At 39.4% G+C, this 18,821-nt stretch overlaps 1 protein-coding gene across 12 annotated transcripts in view; it reads right to left on the bottom strand.

The window, feature by feature from the left end:
* LOC100767953 (putative RNA-binding protein Luc7-like 2) overlaps positions 1 to 18,689 on the bottom strand; it is a 56,745-nt gene extending 38,056 nt beyond the window's left edge. The window contains exons 1-8 of one of the 12 annotated variants that reach the window (XM_035451227.1): positions 18,551 to 18,567; positions 15,510 to 15,593; positions 15,335 to 15,403; positions 12,638 to 12,715; positions 11,866 to 11,966; positions 6,260 to 6,327; positions 3,301 to 3,371; positions 1,629 to 1,723 (exon numbers count right to left, since the gene is read on the bottom strand). In XM_035451227.1, the coding sequence (XP_035307118.1) occupies positions 1,629 to 1,723; positions 3,301 to 3,358 (153 nt within the window). In that variant the 5' untranslated portion in view covers positions 3,359 to 3,371; positions 6,260 to 6,327; positions 11,866 to 11,966; ... (2 more) ...; positions 15,510 to 15,593; positions 18,551 to 18,567. Of the gene's footprint in view, positions 1 to 1,628; positions 1,724 to 2,216; positions 3,272 to 3,300; positions 3,372 to 6,259; positions 6,328 to 11,865; positions 11,967 to 12,637; positions 15,300 to 15,334; positions 15,404 to 15,509; positions 15,594 to 18,550 lie in introns of those variants that run through there. The other 11 variants (XM_035451226.1, XM_027391485.2, XM_035451225.1 and 8 more) reach the window with 11 other exon arrangements.
* Between the last annotated feature and the right edge of the window lie 132 nt (positions 18,690 to 18,821).

The following is an 18,821-nucleotide window of genomic DNA, read 5'->3' on the forward strand; positions in this document are numbered from 1 at the left end:
AAATGGATTAATACAAAGGAAAATATTTGTGATATGCAGTGGTACATGCCTATAATCCCTGCAATCAAGATTATAAACAAAATAAAACGTAAAATGAAAGTACTTACAGGAACACGAAACAATTAGTTTATTACCTATTAATATTTGTCACAATCATAATTCAAGTGTTGAACTTGCCCACAAACTAAATTTCTTATCATGTTCTATTATACTTAAGACTTTTTCAGGCTCTTTCATTTGAGCCAAGGTCTCAATAAGTAGCTCAAGCTGGCTTCAAATTCCAGATTCCGTCATCAGGCTGGCACTGTGCTGGAATTCACATTTATTCACCACACTAGGCACAGGCACTTAAAATAGAGTTTCAACTACATTTTCCACTAGGAAAGGACAAAGATGTTTCCTACTGCATGTGTCTTGATACTTTTATGTTTGGGTATCTATGGCTAAAAGCACTCACTGCTTATGAAAAAGAAATCTGGAAACCCTTTCTTCATTATAGATATTTCTGGCAAACGAGAAATAAAATGAAGTCAAGATTTAGCTTCTAACAGTTTTCTCCTTCAACAAACGTATCTGTGAAGGGAAACCACTCATTAGAATTCAATCAGATTCAAAAGTTAAAGATCAAATGCTCTGTGTCATTTAGAGGTAAAGGATGCAGAGGGCTTGCCAAGGAACACTGACCAACGCCCTGATGTCCCCCCTCCCTCTAAGAGCATACATCTTGTAAAAGATTTCCTCATCCCTCTTCAGAAGATCAGAGGAAATAAGAAAAAACACCTACTGAGAACCCCGATTCCTACTTAACGGATGTGAAATAACAAAATGCTATAAAATCACCCTTTAGCCATGCGCAAACAATAGTTTTATATGTAGGCTGCTGAGCTATCCTCGCTGATCTGTCAGCCTACAGGCAGAAAAGCAAGGCTTTAGGAGGAAGCGGCAATAAAAGCACCCTAAATCCCAAATCTGTGGGGTACCATACCAATATACATGTTTCAGATAAAAAATGAAAGGGGAAGAAAAGAACAAAAGAACATGCAAAAATACTCTTGGTCCAGCTTCCTGATAAATATCTATGATCCCAGAACTTGGCAGGGTAAAAGCCAAAAGGTTCTGGAGTTCAAGGTTACCAGTTTGAAATAACAGATACTGCCTCAAACAAATAAACAAACAAGCAAACACCTTTAATCCCAGCACTCAGGAGACAGATGGGGAGATGAGTTTGAGGCCAGCCTGCTCTTTTTGTAAAGAGTTCTAGGACAGCCAGGACTATATGGTACCACCACCACCCACACACTGACACACACAAAGTAGCAACCCTGGGATCTGTCTCAGTGGTTAAATATGTGCTTAGCATATATTTACAAGGTTCTATGTTCATCTCCAGGACCAGAAGAAAAGAGAAAACAAACAAAACAAAACCAATAGAAGAATGGTGGAAAAAAATATGAAAACAAGACAACTACTTAAATAAGGAAATCAATTATTGAAAATTTAAATTATCAATGGAAATGAACAAGCAATGGAGGGACACATCTTTTCTAATGCTGTAAGAATAACAAGATTCTACCAAGAATCTCATTTCTGTGGCACACTTGTAATAAAACAACTTAATAACCACGTACAGTTCCAGAAAGGACATCATGGGGACAACAGTTGAGTAGGTGGCTCTTGCATACTCTGTCATCGCTGAATTTGATTCGTTGTCGAGTAGTATCTCCTGTAATATAGAAAAGTTAACAATATTCAAGGTTAGACAACTAGACAGGGTTTATATTTTGAAAGTCCTAGTTACCACTAGCTTTTGATGTTTGACTATCTTACGGACACTATAAATCAACCCAGGAGGGATTAGTTTTTTAAATACCATCCTATAGAAAAACTATTTTAGACAACATGCAGCTGCAGTTTATGTACTGCAAACATAATTCAAATATAGTCAAAGTGGGAAAGCAAAGCATTCTGTTAAATAAACGTACTTCAGAAAAGCATAGTATTTTAGAGTAGGAATGGACCTTATGGGTTATCAAGTCCAACTCCTTTATACTGCAGATGAGGAAAATGAGGCCCCCAAGAGGTTAAGCAACTTGCAGCAGACCCACCAAAGAGTTTCTACTGGTATACAATGGTCTCTTGACAGTAAGCACTATTTATTTTGTAATTATTTACATTAATTGAAAAACATAAAAAGTAATCTTGCAAACATTGCATACACACTGCGAATCCCCACTGAACCCCAGACGCCATTTCTTCCACTATTTTGTTCCAGCTGAAGTGTCTCCCTTTTGCTGCTGGGAGGAGTTAGAGGGTAGAATAAGGTGTTTAAGAGCGTACAAACCTGGAAGAAGGACTTACACACCAGTCAAACAAAGGCACATTGCCTAAATGAAATGTTAACTTTAATACCTCCAAAGATCCCATACTTCCAAGTTTTATGTGGTCTGTGCTATGTTGCCAAACCAGGCAAAATAAAATACGTTCTGTCCTCATATAAAAAACACAACTCCTAAACAGAAGGAACCAACCTGCTTATCAAACATAGCTATTTACTCAAAAGCTTAAAGAGTCTAAGAAAAGGTAACTAGCTAGATTAACAAAATACAAATGTTAGTTACAGTTTATTTATTTATTTTGCTTAGAATCTCTGAAGAAATAAAAGAAAAACTCACAGGGTCGTTTCCTCTATGCAGAACGATAAGCCCTAAAAATGTGGTTTAGCCTTAAACTGTTTATCACTGATAAATGAAAACCTACTGGTGAATTACTGAAGCAAAACTGTTGAAACAAACCAAAAGCTTGTAAATACCTCTGCAGCTCACATGATACCTACAGCACTCCAAACATTTCAACTAGGAAGCAATTCTTAAATTCAGTTCTGTATTTTCACATGTGAATAAACAAACAAACAAACAACAAAAAAACCATTCAAACTTTACCCCTTTTAAGTGGTCTTATATTGAAGAGCTTAACTTAAAGACAACTAAACACTATGGGGTAAGATTTTGTTCAAATTGTTTCAATTTGGTTAAGAAGATGTAAAGAACATTCTGATTTGCAACTAGGACACATACATTTTTAAGAAAGATAATATGCTAAAAATCATAGCTTCAGAGCAGTTCAACAATAGGTTTTCTGAGGCTAATCTCTAGTAGGTTATTTGTGACACAATCTGGAATAATCCATTTAGTGTCCATGCCTGCTACTATATGTTACTTTGATGGACTTTTATTTCCTTTTAAACACATCTGCTTCTGTTCCACATTCATTAACACATCTGAAAAGTTAGTGATAACTCACGGCTCGGCGAATGCGGGGCCTTTCTGAAACTCCCTTGCAGATTGAAGTAGGCAGGCATAGATACATTGAACCTTTACAAATAAAACAAGGGGCCAGATTGTTCAGTTTGTATAGAATAGACTCTGCCAGCAATTTCAATACAGCACCTAGAAGTACATGTTGACTGTAAAGATTCTTGTATATGAAAACAGAAGTGAACAAAATCAAGAGTGTTTGTTTTTTGTTTTGTTTTGTTTTTATAATACTGACTTAACAAGTATAAGCCCAGAGAAAAATATGACTCAAGATAACTAAATCTCAAGACTGGAAACTCTCCAAGTGGCCCCTGGGCTGCATGAGAAATGTTTCTTTAAAAGTGTGTTGAAGACTAGTGAGTGCCTCAAGCTCCTATGAGAACCAAGCTACCAGAAGCTCACATCAGAAAGCTAAAATTATAGAAGCTTTTTAATCATAGAAAGACTTTGTTTAAAACCTTAGTGTAATTTTAAAAGTGATAAATTTCTAGGGGATGAGGGACATTTACAAATCTAGGAAATACTCTGCTACAACTATCTCAGCTTTTTGGTAATGAAACAGCAATGTCAGTTCAGTCTATTGTAAAACATGGCTCATGGGTAGATGGGGTCTAAGTGAGATCTTAGATATTTTATTAATCAAACATCTCCTCAACTAGGTGCCCATTTTTGCCTAAGAAATCACACTAAATGTATTAAAAAGGGACACATGCCCTGAAGACACTACCAGATAAAACATAAATTACAAATATAAACATAGTAACAGTAGCCCTTGTGAGCTTTAAAATAATGAAGGAATCAATTTCTATAAATGCCAAAAAAGCATCTAAAGTATGTCACTACAAATAAGCAGGTATCCCATAAACATTTCATAACCGCAGCAAAAATAGCTTTCGAATGAGTCGTTATAAAAATCATTTTCCTAGAATTATAAAAACTAGTTCAAGATGAACCAATCCTCTAAGAAGGACATGTAAGTGAGGATCTGCCTATCGATATTTTAAAAGTTCTACTTAGGAGAACTTTATGGCTAATATTTTAAAGTAATTTGGCTACAATATTACAAAATCATGCAGCATTTGAATAAATTTGGGCTTTATGACATAAGTATAATTTAACTACACAATTTTAAAGCAGAAATGCTTTAATCTTTATCTCTGTCACAACATCTGGCCCAAACCATGTTTTTCAAAAGAAAACAGGTAAAACAGAACCCACTTAAGAGGGAAAAAAAAAAAAAAAAGACTACAAATAGGGACTGAATTATGAACAAAATATCCTTATAATAGAGGATTTAACAATCCAACATGTTTTATATATTTGTGTTTCCTAGTAACTGAATTATACAAAATAAAATCTGAGTTAATTCCCTTAATAAATTCTCACATATGTTTAAAAATGAAATTATGGGGGGAACTGGCCTGTTATGGTGATACTAGATGCTAATCATAGAATCAAACCTATTAGTGACTCTAGCCTCTGTGCTACAAAATGGAGTAACAGAGCTTAAGACAAATATTCTGCTCCCAAGGAGCCCACATTTTCACTAAGGAAATAGGAAACACAAATAACAGTAACACAAAATAACATGATCCAAGTGTCAAAAAGAGATGTTTTTAACATACTAGAACTATCACCAAAAGGTTGGGAAAGGCTTCATGGAGAAAGTAGAAGCCAAAATCTGAACACTCCAGATAAGACTTGGAGGAAAGACGAACATTTCAGACCAGAATATTATCTTTGACAAAGTTTACAAAGGTTTTAAGGTTTGGGGAACAGTAAGTAAACTATATTCAGCTTTGGTAAATGGCTAAGTATGTCTGGGAATACAGAGGATGGAGCCAAGGGTACAATTTTTGGATGGTGAAATTTGGTTAAGATCTTTCTTCAATCCATATTTATAAATGAACTTTTAAGAAATGTTTGAAAAAAAAAAAAAAGAAATTTTTGAGCTGGACAGTGGTGGCACATGCCTTTAATCCCAGCACTCTAGAGGCCTCCAGAGGCAGGTGCATCTCTGCAAGGCCAGCCTAGTATAGAAAGCAAGTTCCAATATAGCCAGGGCTATACAGAGAAACCTTAGCTCAGAGGAAAAAAAAATTTTTTTAAATGAGGCAATAAATAGATTAGACCAAGTTTAGTCAACAACAAAAACAAATTATTTTACCTATAAAAACATGTCTGTCTTATGACAGAATTAATTAAGATTTATGTATAATCACAATGCAAGATTTTAGAATAAGGAACTAGACCATTTTTATTTTTAAGGCTGGGCCTCATGTAGCTCAAGTTGTCCTTAAACTCATTGTATAGAAAAAAATTACATCAATTCTGATGCTCCTGCCTCTACCTCCCAAGTTCTAGGGCTTTACAGAGGCATGTACCACCAGGTCCAGTGAGGAATCTGATTTCCAATTTTGGGTAGCCACAAACTTTTCACTTGAAAAGTACAAAAAATGTCTATTAATCATGTCCACCAAACAATTATCTTCAGAATGGCAACTTCATCGCCATCTTTTGTTCAATCCCTTCTTGGGTGTAACACTTAAGAACAGTTGGGTCACAGCTATACAATAAAAACTGAAATACGTAATACTCTCTAGTAACTGAGGCATTAGTTTCACTAGGGGATACGAAAAGGTCTCCTCTAAATCCGGGATCCCCACTTAACCTGCACTCAATACTGCTCTCAAAACTCCCTTCAATCTGCTGTGAAGGAAAATGAACCCCACTGTAATACCCAATATGGAATTATGATCCTACAATCTGATATAAATTTTATCAGCACATAAACTTTGGTCTATTGTACACAGTGCATGCTATTTTCCCAAAGCCCACCCCTCCCCCTCAGCTTCTCCCACCCACTCCCTCCCTTACAAACAACAAACCAAATCAACTTTCATAAATTTAGGTGCTATTTTAAAAACATCAAAATTTTACTTTACCCATTCTCTCCGATGCTCCCTGTATTTTTTTAAGCTGTGAGTGGATGACCATGCTATGTGATCAACAACTGTGAAGTTAGCAAAAGTGAACTGAGTTTAGTATGGTAATTTCAAAAATCCTTAAAGTTTGTAATACTTGACACATTTAAGGTATGCAGAATCCTATCTTACTGTATATCATCAGGCATTAACGGCAAGCAATTTATAAAAGCAGTCAGTATTTCTTTGTACAGGTTTAGCTCAGAGCTCAGCTCAGGGTGGAAATACCCCATGTCTATTACTGAAGGCAGAGACAAGAAAGCTCTCTCACATTTTCTAGTATGACAAGCAACGTGTCCCCCACACCACCACCTGTATCTGTGTTTAGGATCTTTTATCACTCAGTTGACTTGGGACACACAGGCTTCAAGCCCTTCAGTGATAGGAAAGCTAGAGCTAGAAAGAGGTATAGAAATGAAAACGAGAAGCTTCTTGCTTGCCTAACCTCTCTTTAATCCCCAAATGCAAAGGCTATTAATACCCTTTCTTCCAATATAAGCTGCACACCCATATAGTAGTGTAGGAATTACAGAAAAACCTATGGCCAGTTTCTCGTCTACCCCAGGGCAAGGAGTTAATTTCAGAAGTGCACAATTACGCCGTGTGTCTTCGCATGAGTCCAGACACTGTACAACCTGGTCCCTCTTATAATAGAGTCCTCCTGCACCTTCCTCACCTCGCCTGTCTTTCTACGGCCTTTAACAGTCATCTATGTCAACATTTTTGCAAGCAGTTGACACAAAGAAGCTGGTTTAGTGCCTCAGCCTCTCCAAGTGCTGGGATTCTGTGTGCACAGAACCACATCCAGCTTTTACTTCTATGTGTGTGTTTTTCATACATGTCTGTATGTGTATCATATCTGCGCCCGGTGCTCTCAGAGGTGAGAAGAGGACACAGAATCCCCTGGAACTGAAGGAAAGACAGTTGTGAGATGTCATGCGAGTCCTGGAAACTGACACAAGAGCTGCCACAAGTGCTCATAACCTTTCCAGCCCCTAATTACTCTTTTAGGAGGGAGGAAAAGACAGAACCTCCTGCAGCCCAGGGTGCCTGCAACTCATTATGCAGCGGATGACTAAATGTCTGTTCTTCCTGCTTTTACCTGGCAAGTGCTGGGATTAGTGTGCATCACCATGTCCATTTTTGTAGTTACTTCTTAAAATACTTATTTTCCCCCTTCATTCTATCTTAATAAATGTATTCAGTTTCATATTTAAGCAATTTATATTATGTTTTATAAAAGGACTCACAACATCTTAACAATGTAAATTTTTACACAAAAGCAAATAGTTACGAATCTTCCGATGGAATGCCAAGATACATGTTTCTGAATGAATAATTTCACACTTAGTAGCCAGGCGGTAGTGGCACACACTTTTAATCCCAGCACTTAGGAGGCAGAGGCAGTCGGAGCTTAGTGAATTCAAGGCCAGCCTGATCTACAAAGTGAGTTCCAGGAGAGCCAGTACTGTTTCACAGATAATCCCTGTCTCAAAAAACAAAATAAAAAACAAAAAAATTCAAATACATGCTTATTTTAGGAAGAAGCGAAAACTTTCAAAGTAAATATTTTCGGGGAGCAGAGGAGAAATAGGGGTTGGAAACACAGTTTAACTATGAAGTCCTGGCTGGTCTTGCTCACACTCCTCTGTCCCAGTCCTCCAACTTTTGGAATTACAAGCATGCACCACACCTAGCTAGTAATTTCAGTGCTGCTGTCTATCACCAAAGACTACTGATGCTTTACAAACTTTTAAAATCTAAATCACTTGTATATGAAAACCCATGCAACAAAATTATTTTACAAAATGAAGCTAGGGAAAATGCTTACAGCAACTTTAAGATACTGATCAAATAGTAATGCTAGAAATAGAACAGAAATTCTAAATAAAATACATTCCAAGGGTACATTTCACCTACTGCCCCAACCTAGTCTTTTCTCATTATACAAAACAAAGGGTTCTGAAAAATAACAGAACTTAGTGCCATTGTATTCTTGGGGACATCTACTTTAGGAGCTTTTCAGCATACTTCTCTCAGATTTAAGACACTACAAAAGACACTACTAAACTGTTACCTAAGAATTAAACTACCAGGCCAGGCATAGTGCCTCATGCCTGCAGCCACAGAATATGGGAGTCTGAGGCAGTAGGATTGCCATTAGCCTAAACACAGTGATACTACACAGTAAATTCTAGAGCAGACTGAGGAACTACACAGTGAGACCTTGTCTCAAAATAGTTCTGAATATGGTTATACGGAATTCAGCATATATGTCAAAAGTTGCAGCCTGCTAAACTTCATTTTGACCAGAGATGTTGTTCATTTCTGATACAGTAACACTTGTACTCTGATTAGTTTGTGCCTTGTAATTAGAATTTTCTACAAACAAAATCAGAAGCAATGGAAGCTATCTTCCCCACCCCACCCCACCCCATGCCCGTTTTATTTTTTTTTTGAGACAGGGATTCTCACTATGTAGACCAGGTTACCTAGAACTTACAATTCTTTTGCCTCAGCTTTCCAGCTGCTGGAATTACAGGTGTGTAGCACCACAAACAGATAAAAGCTATTTTGAAGAAACAGCTGAAAAGAACCAAAGATGATGTGATTGACTATTTTATTCATTAAAAAGGCTCCCAAAGAGTTGGATGTTGTGGGGCTCACCTCTAATCCCAGCATTCCTGAGGCTGTTCCTGGCTGTCAGGGCTACATTTGAGTCCCTGTCTCAAAGAACAATCAAGTCCCCAATTATTGGAAATAACTATAAACATTAAAAAAAAAACCCAAATCAAAAATCAACAAAGGAAAGAAAAAAGAAGAGTACTGAAAAACGAGTGAGCACCTAATGACGATTTAAAATGAAAATCACAGTAACATCAGGAAGGAGAGGTGAGCCTTGAAGCTACAAAACAGCTCAGCGGAAAAACTGCTGACCATACATCACAAGGGTTATCCTTGGAGACTGCCATTCTTTTTAAAATATGACCAAAATAAACAAAGCACTACTTGTTTTTTCAAAATTAAATAACCATAATCAGTATTTAAAATGCCACTTAAACATAAGTGTTTGTAAATATTTACATAGATTTTTTGGTCTCTCTAGGATTACTAGTAGCTCACGTCTATGTTCCAAGCACTCAGGAGACTGAGGATTTCCTAAATTCAAGGCAGTTTGGATGAGACAGAGACAGAGAGAGAAACAAACAAACAAAAATGAAATGAAGCAAATACACCTCAAATTTCTAAGAAAAAGAATAACTTGGGAGGCAAGCAGGTCTTTGTGAATTTTAGGCCAGCTTGATCTATACAGGGATTTCCAGAGCAGCCAAGACTTCACAGAGAGACTGTATCTCAAAACAAAACAAAGACTAAATAAAGCAAAGTGGGGGACAGGATAGAAAGGGAATTAGTTGAGATTCTACTGGTACCCAATGAATTATACCCTGAAGTTGGTCAACCAATTAAAACACTTCAGTGGGGCTGGAAAGATGGCTCAACAAAGGAACTTGGATGCTCCTGCAGAGGACCTAGGCTTGATTTCCCACACCCATACCAGGCAGGTCACAACTGCCTGTGACTCCAGTTCCAGAGGATCCAATGACCTTCTCTGCCCTGTCTGACACTGTTTACATGATACACACACAAACAGGCATATGTGTGTATATAAATTTAAAAACAAAGAACAAAACAAAAATTAAAAATCCACCAGTCATAAATATTCCAATACTACAAATTAAATTGTGACACAAATTTATACTATTAAGTTTCTAATGTCTGAGATAAATCATCTCTTTCCTAGCAAGTATGCCTCTCAGAATCATGCACTCGCTCCTCAGCCATTTCTGTTGCTGTGTTCCCATTTCACATTGCCACTGTGTTATTGACATCTTGTAGAACTGACTCTCATGAAACAAAACACTAAGGAAAAAAATGAGAAGCCAAGCTAAACAACTTCATTCTGCAGGTCTAGATGACCTCCCTAGAGATGACTGAGAACATTCCATTTCACAAGTTTGCTATTTCTGGTTAGTCACTTCTATTCATGGGCCTGAATATACACTGGCAAATAACTTTACATCTTATATGAATAGAACAGTATGGAATTGACAGAAAATGATTTGGGGTGTCATTCAATTTCATAACAAGATACTTACCACACAGTAAGAAACTAACTCAAAAAAGAAGTTTCTACTTGGCAATATTATTCCATTTAATATGCCTGACAAATTCTAATATTTAGAATATGGAATCCTAAGCGACAAGAGTCTAACTAAGCTGGGCATGGTGATGCATCCCCTTAATCCCAGCACCTGGGAGGCAGAAGTTGGCAGATCTCTGTGTTTAGGCCAGCCTGTTCTATATTGAGAGTTCCAGGACAGCCAGGCTACAGAGAAAGCCCGTCATGAAAACCAAAAAGAAAAAAAAAAAATAGTAATACTAAACAGTTTAAAAAAAAAAAACAATAAGGATGGTAAACATTTATCTACAACAGGGTTTCTTGAATTTTTAGTTGCATCAAAACTGTAAGAGCCAGGTATGGTGTCACATGCCTGTAATGTCAGTACTCCAGGACACAGGGAGAGGTGGATCTCTGTTTCAAGCCAGCCAGTTTACATAAGGAATTTCAAGCCCACACAGATTCAGTTTCAAAACAAAACACAAAATCGTCATAAAACTTATTAAACATAATTGCTAGCCTCCACTTCAAGAATAAGATTTTGAGCTGGGCGTGGTAGTATTCGTCTTTAATCCCAGCAGAGGCAGCAGAGCTCTAAGAGTTCTTTCTACAGAGCAAAATTCCAGGACAGCCAGGGCTACAAAAGAAACCCTGGGGATGGATAGGTTGAATTTCTAAAGAGATGACAGGAATGCAACTGTGGCTCCTGTGGAAAACAATGTGAGAACAGGAGCCAACAAATGCTTTTGATTGGGGGGGGGGGTGTCTGGGGTTTGAGACAGTCTCATTCTGTAGCCCAAGCTGACCTAAAACATAGAAATGCTCCTGTTCAGCCTCCCACTGGGCAAAATTACAGGTATGAGCCACTATATCTGGTCAAATGAGTATTTGAAAAATGCTTGCCGAGAATGCATGAAGCCCTCAGTTTGATACCCAGGCATCACATAAAACTGCATGTCCATGCCTAAAATTCCAGCATTCTCAGGAAAGGAAGATCTGAAAGTCAAGGTCATCCTGGGTTATAGGAATTCCTACTTCTAGCCGGGCACTGGTGGCACACACCTTTAGTCCCAGCACTTGGGAAGCAGAGGCAGACAAATCTCTGTGAGTTCGAGACCAGCCTGGTCTACAGATGCCAGGATAGGCTCCAAAGCTACACAGAGAAATCCTGGGGGGGGGGGGGGGGGAGGAGGAGACAGGAAGCACTAACTGCAAAGGGATAATACATAGACAACAGGACAAAATACAACACAAAACTTGGTACAGTGTGCATCCTCCATAAATATCCACCCTCCCTACTGAAAAGCAAAGCTTTGGATAGTTGAAAATATTAAATTGAGGCCTACAGAAATCTGAGGTCTCAAGAAAATAAAAACAAGCAATTTACCAGATTCTTGAGACAGGACAAAAGATTCAGCAAGGGCAGCTGGTTAAATTCTTTTCACGATGAGTCAAATAGGTCAAACATCAGTTGTACATGGTTCACAACTAAATTAGAACATATGGGTCAATAGAGTGTTTTCTATAAAAAAGAAATTAAGTTCTTTTTCTGGCCAATGTTAAGAAACAAATATGACATTTAATCAACTATGTTACTTTCTGATGCTTTTGACTTGTTAAGTTATTCAGCTATATCAAAAACATGATGTAAACTTTAATTTTTAAAAAAATACTTTCCTCTATATCTTCAATAATCCTACAAAATTAATCTATTTTAGCCTTGCCATCCCATTTCTACCCAAGCAGCTGCTAGTTGCTAGTAAATGACCATTTAACCCAAAAGAACCAATGACACTTGCCTATAGTCTCAGCTATTGGGAAGCTAAGGTTAGAGGATTGCCTAAGTATAGGAGTTCCAAGGCAAGCATAAAACAAACAGCTGTGGCATTAACTTACTGCTAAGTGCTTATCTTACAAGCACAAGGACTGACTGGAGTTTAATCAACCCACAATGGTACACACTTGTAAATGCCTAGTGAGACACAGGCAGGTAGATGTTGGGCCAGGGTGACAACATCAGAAGCTGTTCCCTGACCTCTATACATACATACCTCATGCACACATGCAAGCATAGACACATATCCACCTACACCCAAACAGGAACACATTTTTTTTGGGGGGGGGGTGCTAAAGCCAAAAGATTCCTGTCAGAAACTTACCCTGTTTCTTTCTCTCCCTCATTATTTTTTCCTCCAGCAAGATGTTTCACCTTCTTTCATCTTCTTAGTCTACAATTTCTTTGTAGAATGATTAGGGTGGGTAGAACTCTGTTTCCTCAAAAGCAGCAGCACAGACCCGCTTCAGGCATCTTTTTTTTTTTTTTTTTAAATTTGTAACCTAGGCTCACCTCAAACTCACCATCTTCCTGCTTCTGCCTCCCAAGCGGTACAGGATTACAGATGTAATCCTTCCAGGTTCACAATTTCACCTTTTTTTTTTTTTTGGGGGGGTTGTTTGTGACAAGCTCTCACTCAGTAGGGTAGCCTAGATGGAATTCTAGGTACTCTTGCTTCAGCCTCTCAAGTGGTGGGATTGGATTACAGGTATGTGTCACTGTCCAGCTGGAGGCTCATCTACCTCATTTATCTGGTCTTGCCACACTTACTGACGGCCATTTAGTGCTAAGCCTTTTATACTGTTCAATCCTGCTGCTTGTCTGAACCATCAGCAACTTCAAGTTGCACTGTAAGAAGCCTGTTACTGAACAGACATTCAATGATTGAGCATGACTGTAACACGGACTTACTCTTGTAGTCCCCACACTAAAAACTCTTTATTCTTAGTTGACATCCTTCTTTACCAAGAAACACATCTGCCACTTACAGTGCTTACACATACAAAATAATTTTTTTTACCTGAAATACTGTCTCAGAAACATAGGCTTACTTGAGGAGTGCTAAACAACTGCAGAGATTCCAAGACAACAGGGTTCTAGGAGGTGAGATTTTTATTGTTTTCTGGGCTGCTCTGTAGATAGAAATATTATTTAAAGTTCAAAATGCAAAATGGAGGGGGGCCTTTAACCGATTCACTATCCAAGTGCTAACTGAGCTTAGAATGTTTTGGAGACTCCTGAACACTGACAAAATCAAATAGTTACAGACACAGGAAAACTGGCCTTAAGTTTGCTAAAATTTCTTATGTTAAAGAATGTACATGCTCTAGACTATGAAATATGCTATTATTGTGTTTTTTAAATGTGTACATGTACATTAAAGGCTTTACTTCCTTTACTTAAAATGAAATGAACAAGTATGATAAAAGGATGGCTTACAACTGACCAAGATAAGATTCATTAAGATGAGGAAAAAATGAAGAGCATATGTGTGTTGATGACAAGAGAAACACAAATTACAATAAAGATGTTTTTACAGATAATCCATGGGGGGGCACCAGACAGGGATGGGGATTACAAATCTTTGATTCAATAATTTTGCAGAGACACAGTAATGTTCGACACAGATGTAGGTGTATGAGTTATTATTAAACTTGTGTTAGGAACAGATAAATTACTTTCTGAACTGCATTTTCCAAGGTGTATTACCTAAATAATTATCCTATCAATTTTATGTTATCACACATTCTATAACTAATTAGCAGTTAAGATTAGCATCCTGTATTAACCGATGAAGTATTATCATACAGTTCAGTAAGTAAAATTACTACACAAATAGCAAAAATCATCTAAAATTTTTTTGGTATGTTTTTGGTGTTTTGTTGATTTGGCTTTTTGAGATGGTGTCTCAGGAAGCCTAGGGTAGCCTCAAATCAACTATGTAGCTGAGTCTGGGACACTCCTGATCCTCTTGCTTCATCCTTCCAAATGAGGAGGAGCCCCATGTACAGCAATAATAATCTACTACTCAGGGAACACTGATTGACACCCCTGACAGACAAAGCAGAGCCCTGTGGAGATACTGAGCCACTGAAGTAGACTTTACTTCCCAAGAGAGAGAGGCACAAGAGAAGGTGGCACTCAAGATTGAATCTACAGGTTGTTGCAAATGCCAGGGAAAGTGCTCCACCACTGACATACATCCCCAGCTGTGGGCAACTTTAGTCTGATCAAACAACCCATTATCATGGATGATACCAAACAATTGTATTTCTATGATCTATACTTTGGTTCTATAGGTTGGCTTCAAGGCACTTCTGAAAATACACCATCATTCCTGGTTCATTTTAACCTTTCAGAAATGGTTTGTGCTCCCACTTAAAGTAATTTTCATGGTAACTTCAGAGCAACCTTCTCTAACTTCACACTTGTATATTTAGGGTGTAATCTAGGCCCAGTTCCTAACCCTAAGGGCACAACTCAAGTGGCTCAGAGCTTCCCTAGCATATGCAAAGCCCAGGGTTTGATCCCTACCACTGGGGGTGGGGATGGTGTTACAGGCCACCCCAATTTTTTCCCTAAGTCTTCCAGGAATCAGCCAGAGACTTATAACCAAGCTATGTGATCACAAAGAGGCTTTATGCCAAGGGACATTCTTGCAATTAATCCAGTCTAGTCAAAATGACCATGATCTGTCTGAGGGCACTGGACTGCTTTCTCCCAACTGCCACAAAAACAATTCTCAAAATGCTTCTTTAAATTTCCTCTGTGGTCCTTCCTGCTATCATCTGGAATATGTTCAGGGAAAACAAATTATCTCTCTTTTCTAATTACAGAGATTTTTTTAAATGTAATTAATCTTTAAATTTGAGATTTAAATACTACTAATGGGTATCTACTTGTAATTTTCTTAAAAAAAACTGTTTATTCAACATTATTTAGTGTTAACACAGGAAATTATATGGCTTCTAATATAACAAATTATAGATTTAACTTGAAGCAAAAAGGTTATGTGACTTACCCAAGCTTCTAATTAGAAACCAGGTCTCCTGAGTCTCAGCCCAGTGTTCTTTTCCTTAACTTATGATGCCTTATTAGAAAATTCCAAATACAGACAGACCCCCAGTTACATGGGTTTGAGTTACACTGATTCACATATACAAACTTTATATAGTGTGACCAATGTTTCAACTCACGCGGTACCCTGCTTCCATTTATGCAGTATGCCAGGCATCGGCACGATTTTCAGTGGCACACAGGCGGTTGCCACCACCAGGGCCCTAGGCAAAATTGCAAAGAAGGCAAAGTTTGTCTTTGGCCCTCCCATCTCCCTTGTTCATTTCTCTCCCACCTCCTGGTCATCCCCCTGCCCAACCTCCCATTGCCACCATGCTGCCCTTCTGACTGTCCAAATACCCCTCCCCCAACCAGGGGCTATCCTTTCTTGAAGTGCCCAATAATCTGAGTTACCTATTTTCCTACCACCTTAATTTCTAATGAGGTTTGAGTCACCCAAGTAATTGGCTGATTTAAGCAACTGAAGATGCAGTTAACCAAGAGTCTTAAATTTTCAAGCAACTTAAAAAGGAATTAAAAACTCTTTTAGAAAAGTAAAGGGGAAGAAATCTTTGGAAAGGGGGAGCAACATTTTCCCAGAGACCCAGGATTCCTTTACTATTTCAGAATCCTTCACAAATTCAACACTAAAACTGCCACCTTAGGCACCACTACCCAAAACAATCTATTTATAGTCTATAGGGACAAAAACCTCACCTACCTTTTCCATCTGTCTCCCACTTTCTGGGTCCCCATTTCTACCTCTTAAAGTCAAACACACACCCGAGTTTTTGGTAAGCTGTCCGTGTGTGTAACACAAGGCTTCCCATTATATGGTTCAAATTACACAGCACTATTCAGTGATACACCTATGATTCCCTATCCTCAGATAACCTTAAGTTTCCTGTACACCAAAAAAAACTAAAAATTCTGATTTTATTTCAAGGCTCTGAATTACAAATTCATTAAATATGTGGTAAGACGACAGCATGTTATATTATCTTGCATACATGAAAGAATAAGGGTATCTAAAAGTTTTTTCTCTTTTGTTTTACTAAGCTAAGGTCTCACTGCACTACCACCCTGGGTAAATATTCAATGGTCTCTTTCCACTTTTCCATACATGTAGTTGCTCCTGTTTTGTTGTTGTTGAGACAGGGTCTTGCCCTAATTCAAACTAACCTGCAACTATGTAACCTAGGCTATCCTTGAACTCACTGAAATCCTCCTGCCTCAGCTTCCCACCAGGCCAGAATTGAGGTTTCTTCTGAATCAATACAGCACTGAAAATCCAATGATTTCAACTAAATACTATTATTTACTCATAAGCATGAGTTCATCCATAAATTCAATTGGTCTGGAGGGGAAAAAAAACCCAGTAACAGAGACAAATGTAACTTTAAATACAATGAATTTTAAGAATCCAGCTCCCTGCTGGGACTAACACAGAGAGAAATTTATACATATACATACATATTGTAATAATTCAGTTTTGCAGCGCTAGAGGGGCTATTATCAGAGAAATGTTACCTTGATAGGTCATAGATACCTTGATCAAACTACCCTCTGGAGTAATATAAGGGAATCCTACCTATGCAAAAGATACCAATAATGGCATCCATCCAAATTAAAAAAAGACTGCATGAAGCCTCAAACCTTCTACCATGTTACTACAAAGATGAAAAGGGTTCGGATCCTGTATGAAACCCCTTTTAATACCCTCACTTATGAAGGAAAAGGAACATGTTAAGATGTTAAGACATGCTGCAATTGTAAACATTCTCACCCAAATATGAAGTTACATATTCCAGTGGCATTTTTAATTAACATAACTTTCAGGGGACTGCTTACTACATGAATCAATCTTAATTTCTTCCCAGCTTTCCCTTCTCTTTATAGAGTAAGAGTAAGTCTGCCCCACCCCATTTATCTTAACGTTCTACTAAGAAAAGTCCCCTATTAAAACTCTACCATTCATTGAAAGCTGTGAGTATTGCTAAAGATTTGAAATGTTTTATCTTCTCCCGTATTTTTCGACAAAGCACTCAAACTAATTCAACAGAATTTACACTAAGCTAAGTTTATGTTTCCCTTTTCTAGCAAGTCAGATTTAACAACAACAAAAAACTTTTAATCGCTAAGAAACTTGCCTAAACGAGTTTTTACAAGTCAGGATTTGGAATGGTCTTTAAGAAAGTGCTGAACTTTATTTGGAATGTACAATACTAGTAATTATCCCCCAAAAGCAACATTTCATCACTTTAGAAATTATCTAGAACACAGGATAATCCAACACGTAGATGACTCTGTATAAGGATTCTAACCTCACTGAATTTTGTCAAAAGCACAGGCTCCAAAGCTACACAGGAAAACCCTGTCTTGGAATAAAAACAAAAACAAAAACAAAAAACAGCAAAAAAGCCCTTTGTTTCCTTCAACCCTACTTCAGTGGGCATCAAACTGTTTCCAAAATAGTTCTGTTTAGGGCACATAATAAAACTTGTCATTATTTACTAAGAAAACCTCTATTAAGTCATTTAACAAAATGGAGGTCTCTCAGGGGAAAAAAAAAGGCCTAAACATTTTTCTACTTAAAATGGGGGCAAACACACCCATTTTAAGAAACCACGGTTTGGGTCAGATTTTCCACAAAAAAGAGAAAACAAAAAAACAAAAAAAACAAAAAATCCCGGGTTGATTCTGCAGGGCCGGACGCAGCGTGCCCGGGCCTGGGGGTTACGTGGAGGTTTGGAAGGCCTGGGAGGAAGGGGACGGCGGCGAGGCGTGGAGGAGCCAGAGCCGGGGGCGGGAGGACGGCAGGCGGGCGGGCGGCTCAGCGCCACGCGCGGCCCCCGGTCCACTGCGCAGGACGGACGGACGGACGGACACACGGGCAGACGGGCGGGCAGGCACCCGGCCCGGGTCGGCAGCCAGGAGCACCGACCCTGCCTTCTGCGCTCGGGCCCCGCCTCGCCCCATTGGCGGCCGCTCCCGCCAATCCGCACGGTCACCGCCCCGAAGCCCGCCTGCCGCGCCCCGATTGGTCGGGACGGGAGCCGGGGACCTCGTGCTCCGCGCGCGCCCCGGGGCTCCCCCGGAGTCCCCGTCCCGTCCCCCATCCGCGTCCCGCGCGTCCCCACCCCCACCCCACCCCACCCCCAGGGCTCTGGCAGCCACTTACCGTCCCGGGAGGTGCCCATCAGCTGGTCCAGCATCGCGCGCATCTGGCCTGCGCCGACATGGCGGCGGCGGCGGCGATGGCGGCGTAGCGGCGAGCGGCGGGAGGGCAGGGCGGGGGGTGGGGCGCCGCGGGCCCTGGCGGGCGGCGGGAGGGGGACAGGGGAAGGGGTGGGGGAGTGCGGCGCTGTCTCGGCGGCCCGCCGCGGCCTCGAGGCCCGCGAGTCAGTCGGGGGAGGCGGAAGGGGTCGCGGAGAGAGCCCGGCTGCGCTCCT

Source organism: Cricetulus griseus, assembly GCF_003668045.3.
Source record: "Cricetulus griseus strain 17A/GY chromosome 1 unlocalized genomic scaffold, alternate assembly CriGri-PICRH-1.0 chr1_0, whole genome shotgun sequence".
Lineage (NCBI taxonomy): Eukaryota > Metazoa > Chordata > Mammalia > Rodentia > Cricetidae > Cricetulus > Cricetulus griseus.